General features: G+C 41.5%; 1 protein-coding gene and 1 long non-coding RNA gene across 2 annotated transcripts; both read right to left on the reverse strand.

Moving 5' to 3' along the window:
* Positions 1–75: 75 nt before the first annotated feature.
* On the reverse strand, positions 76–1,993 carry LOC106811651. Its single transcript, XR_001394172.1, has 3 exons — positions 1,900–1,993; positions 799–954; positions 76–179 (listed from the first exon to the last, which is right to left on the reverse strand). It is a non-coding gene; the product is annotated as an uncharacterized LOC106811651 (long non-coding RNA).
* Positions 1,994–3,275: 1,282 nt separating this feature from the next.
* On the reverse strand, positions 3,276–5,283 carry LOC106811632 (aminopeptidase N-like). The gene is made up of 5 exons (XM_014815335.1): positions 5,217–5,283; positions 4,382–4,566; positions 4,054–4,154; positions 3,687–3,820; positions 3,276–3,395 (listed from the first exon to the last, which is right to left on the reverse strand). Exons 2-5 carry the CDS (start codon positions 4,522–4,524, stop codon positions 3,276–3,278), a joined length of 498 nt encoding a protein of 165 aa, XP_014670821.1. The 5' UTR covers positions 4,525–4,566; positions 5,217–5,283.
* Positions 5,284–5,289: the final 6 nt, after the last annotated feature.

The raw sequence follows: 5,289 nt of genomic DNA on the forward strand, positions 1-5,289 counted from the left end.
GGGGTTAATAATGACAATTTGTCATTATTAAACCCTGTTATAATCTGGCAATATGACATACCATGGTTCCGTGAATGCTTCGCTTCGCTTTATATGAAAAGTCGCACACGACGATCGCTACGAGATATGTAGGCATCTCTATCGTTTGCTCAAATGTGTCGGCTACCCAACCTTTACTCCTGCGTACGTAACATAACAGAACATAGCATGACATAACAGCAGAACGCGACACAACGCAACGCAACGCAACGCAACGCAACGCAAGGTCACACGGCGTAATGTAACGCAACGCAACGTAACACATTGTAATGTAACGTGACATGACGTAACGTAGCGTAATATAAAGTAGCGCAATGTAACGTAACCTAACCTAACGTAATGTACCGCGACGTGACGTAACGTAACATGCCGCGACGTAAGGTAACATTACACAGTACGAAATAACGATAGAGTGTAAGGTGGAGCAGGGAAATTGAGCCTCGCATCAGATCTACGCGCAGATCCTCGCAGCAGATCTACTAACCAACAACACTTGGACGGTAAGCGGTCTGTCGTAAACAAGACACGACTAAACACACGGATAATGGAAAGATTCGGAAGACGTTAAAGTAAGCAAATGTCATCTGATGTAAGGAAATCATTGATCAGAGCCAATTTTCGTTATGATAAAAACATTTTTCGTAATAAATAACCACTATTTTTGTGAAACCGCTCAACACGATTGTGTTACAGAAGGTAACCGGGTTTGAGACCACGTGGCTGTGTCTTCCTCCTTGCATGTATAACGTTTAGGCTTACCACGCTCGCTGATGCGCTGTGTCGGTGTTCGACAAGGCGATGTGCTTTTCGTCATGTATGAGAGTCAACTGAAACGTGGCTCTGAATCTCGTCTCGTCCCAGCAAGGAAATACTTCCCGCGCCAGCGTTGCCGCCATCTGCGTTACGGCAATGTACCTGCGCGCGTTACATTCATATAATGGATAAGTGCGAACAGAGCAAGCGTGAGCGAGTCCCTTCTTGTCGTAAACTATAATAGAACTATGCTAATTAAATAACAGTAACTTTACGCAATGTCAGTTTAAATATACAATTTATGATTTTAGTTAAAATAACTATATTTTATCAAAAGAAATTATATTCTACAGGAGTCAGCGCCCCCAAACGGCCGATTATTCGCTTCAGTCGACAAGGCAGGTGCTATATACGCTACATCAGGGCCGAAGTTGATTACAAATAAATAATACAACGAGGCAAGTCTTCATTGGCAGAATTAATTTTTATATGTCACCCGACTGTATGGCTAACGGACTACGGCCAGAAACCTAGCAAAATAGTTGTGTGATGCGCATGTGTCTACAGCTTTGCAATTTAGAGCTTTCCTTCTTGAGCGCTACAAAAATAGCAAAGGTGTGGCTTTCACAGACCTAGACGCATCCACATCAACCAACTGTTCTGCCAACTTTCTAAGCGAGAATATTTATGAAGACATCTATACGCACGTGTTGCCTTCACACATACCACGGCAGCTTGCTTTTGGCCAGTTACCAGAATATGATTCATGGAATAAACATATGAAACGCGACTAATGGGGTTTTTAGTTCAATGTATCATCGTCTATTCCGCATTTCAATTTTAATTTTGAAGTAATTTTATCGTTCAGAGCACGCCCTGAAACCCCCACATCGGACCTTTCAACACTAGAGTCCATTATAGAACATATGATTAATTCTTCACTATGACAGTATATCACAAATAATATTATCGCGTAGCTCCGTTCTTTCACGAGATATCTCGATTAGCTGAGAGGCACTTTTAACACGAAATAGAAAAGCTTGGCAATCCGCTCAATAAAAATAGCGCAATTTCACGTCAGCGCGTTCATCCAATAATGTACGTTACCTTGTCACTCCGATCGAGTCGACGTAACTACTCGGGTATAGACCAGACAACGTTAGGTTTTCGTTTGATCGACTTTGGAAGCTAAGAGTAAACTTGTACTCCTCCCCTTCCATGAGGTAATCATCAAGATAGAAGCCGATCATGTCATGTCTGTTGGGAAATTACCATGTTCGTAAATTACATGTATCATTTCATTAGTAGTACGACGCCAGTTACTAATTGCAGTTATACAATTTCCTCGATATATTGTGAATAGACTGTTGATGTCATGGCTGACTTGATATAGAATCGTACGACGAAGACAATTGTTAAACATTTCCGAGAAAAATTCGGATATAATTCTGTAGGCACGAATACAATATGGAATGTGTAACCATGTATAGATTCATGTAAAACCTAGTTCCACTCACAGACGTATTATCTCATATACGAAATTTAAAGTGTAATCTAACAATGTTGCATAACAAAGAGTGCACGACCTGCCGCTTGCACCACTCACTGGAACGTACGTTAGACTACATTAGGTTCGTAACTTGCAAAAATGTCTTGGTAAAATGACATGTCATGTCGTGACATTGTCGTGACTCAGCTGACTAATGACGAGGAAGAACTATAGCTCCTAATTAACGTGCATAGTGAGACAGAAAACTGGTTCGAGGTGTGGACTTTACGAATAACTACATGCTGATTTAATTACACTTATTTTATTAAGTTAATTACATTTGTTGGGCATGTAATTTTTCTTTTTATTCAAAATTGAGAGAATAGCTGCATTCTTTGTTACCCTAGAAGCTACTATCCTAGTTATGCACAAGAAAATAACATAACGAGTTCACTATAGTATTTCGCGATTTTGAATTATACTATCAAACCCAGATAAGGCATGACATAGTCTTTACTATCTTTTTTTACATTGGATATTTTTTAGTAATTTAATGGTCACATTGCAGGCAACAGTTCTTTAATTAGGGACTAGGTATTAACGCTTTCATCATTATACCTACGAGTTAGGGTTATTAACATTTATTATACTTTTTCTCATTATTATTTCTCCTTCGTTTAATTATTCTTTCTCGAAAATCGTAACGAGGGAACCGTTACCCCGTCGCCTAGAAGCCACGACTTTTCGATTTCAGTACATACATCGGGAACAGTTTCCAGTCGACACATCTGCGGCTCTGCACTCCGGCACGCGTGGCGGCGACGACGCTGACGTTGGCGACGTGGAGCAGCTCGGCGTGCTTGTGAAGAAGAACGAGAGCGGTGCTGCTCTCACATCGTATCGTGATGTCGACGCTGCCGTGGAAGTGAAACGTCGACGTGTTCGCGGGTAGCTGCGTCGAGGCGTGCGGCCCCAGGTGAACCTGGCGAGAGAATTAGCCGTGTGCGGAATAGATATGCATGTGGTCACGTGTTGCTGCGCGGCGGTGGAGTAACAAGAATGCGAAACTGTAGGTGTCGCTGATAAACTGCGCCCGAGACCTCACGTCCACAGCCTATCAAAGATAGATGAACGTCATAGGGAGTAACCAAACAGCGCTCTATACCGAATAATGTAATTAGGCATAACCATCGTTGACACACAGTGGAGATATTCACGATTGTTTTACGTGGCTAATGTTGCGAATGCTTGTTTTCTTTGCGAAAGATTTATACACAAACAACGTGCGACACAAATGAACAAACCATTATCAATGACAGACGTAAAAACAAATTTACATCGCAGCAACATTGCTTTGTGTAGCCGCCACACGTTTCGTGTTGCTATATACCTATCCAGAACCTACGGTTATGTTAGCTTTTAGTAACTGCACCAAACTGAGAAATTCCGTTTCAGAATGCAGAACTCTGTAGAATCCTGCTGCGTTCTTATTCACCAATTGCCAAGCCTCGCCGTCCAGCTCTCCCTTTCGTATTTTCACTGTAATCAGGGCACAAGATTATAAAATTCGTTAAAAATTTTGGTCGAGAAAGGCAGCTGATAGTTTTGCCGTAACTTAAAACTTCACACACGCCTTAATATCAACGTGCGCGCCTTCATGACGTCATATGGTTTCGAGCGCATTTGCCAAATAATCACAATTACTGTGCTAGGTATAATTCCGTTAAGAACCCGTACTGTTATTGTTATATCATATGATCATGTTGGCGTACATGATTTCGTTGTTAACCAATAGACTTCCGGCCTGCTGTTTGGCTGCTCCTGCTGTTTTGTAAACAGGGGTATCGCATACAAGATCCCGCTCTCTGCATCGCTGTAAGAAGTGGACACGGGTCGGTAGCATACAGAGTTCACGTTTTGCACAAAAGTACATTTCAATTTCAGTTCTCCTGTTCGTGTTATCGTTAAACTTAACTCGTGTTTGCTCTTCAGTTGCGTTAAATCGTGCTAACTCTCTAAGCTCGCGAGCTTTTAATTTGGCTTTGTAACGAGGCGAAGCCTAAATATTGTGAGGTTTCCATTGTCGCAGCTATGGTTTACCTCGGGCTTGTAGAAGTGGAATTGTTTGCCTGTAATCTCCTTCGTTGACCCTCTAGAAATTGATGCTGTGTAAACACATAACAGTCGTCTTCCGCTGTCACGGTGACGTAAGGGTAACCAGGCTGTAGGGTCCAAGTGTCCATCACAGATTTTATGTCAATGTTCACGTGATCAGCATCTACAGCCTATGCATGAAGATATATAAAGTTGGTTGGATTATTATTAAAAGAACATGATATGGCATTCATATGTGCTGCGAATACAATTCTATCCATCGGGCTATAAAAAAAACTAATTTATTTGACGCGGGAAATGTGTTGCTAAATGCAACATGAGCTGTAAGGTGACCGCTAAAACGGCGCGCGGGAGCAATCATTGGTGGGCTTTTTCTGTGGCGAAACTGAGAGGGCCTTGAAACGCATAAATATACGAGCTTGTCTCTCTTAGACTACAATAATGTACCTATTACAACATGCAGAACGCGTCTGATTATGAGAAAGTGTATTTACGAATTGTGAATTAGTATATAATAAAATGCACCGTGACTAGAAGTATACATGAGTATACCTGCAGTAGACAAGCATTCATCGGACATCATAAGACTACTGTAGGGATGTAAAAAACAAAAACAAAAAAATAGGAAACGAAACATCCTGATACGTGTTCGCGTATATTTACGGACAGCAAAATTAATTGCACAGTCACTGCAGCCGGTTGTTATTAGTGATATAGCGGATTATCTAGTGCGCTGTGGAGTTGACGCGGTTGTCCTTTTATTACTCGAATACAATATTCGTGCGCACTTATATGTATATATATATATATACAAACGTACCTGTTGTATCGCAGTCCAGAGGTCGTCCGTATCTGCCGACGATCCACTGTGAGCTGTCAGATAATTTACGAGG

This window comes from Priapulus caudatus, unplaced genomic scaffold, assembly GCF_000485595.1.
Source record: "Priapulus caudatus unplaced genomic scaffold, Priapulus_caudatus-5.0.1 Scaffold559, whole genome shotgun sequence".
Taxonomy (NCBI): domain Eukaryota; kingdom Metazoa; phylum Priapulida; class Priapulimorpha; order Priapulimorphida; family Priapulidae; genus Priapulus; species Priapulus caudatus.

Coding starts and splice junctions, on each gene's coding strand:
- LOC106811632 (XM_014815335.1), bottom strand. CDS start 4,524: ATGGACACTTGGACCCTACAGCCTGGTTACCCTTACGTCACCGTGACA. Junction 4,155..4,381: donor TCCACTTCTACAAGCCCGAG/GTAAACCATAGC, acceptor CACTTCTTACAG/CGATGCAGAGAGCGGGATCT. Junction 3,396..3,686: donor TACTAAAAGCTAACATAACC/GTAGGTTCTGGA, acceptor TATCTTTGATAG/GCTGTGGACGTGAGGTCTCG.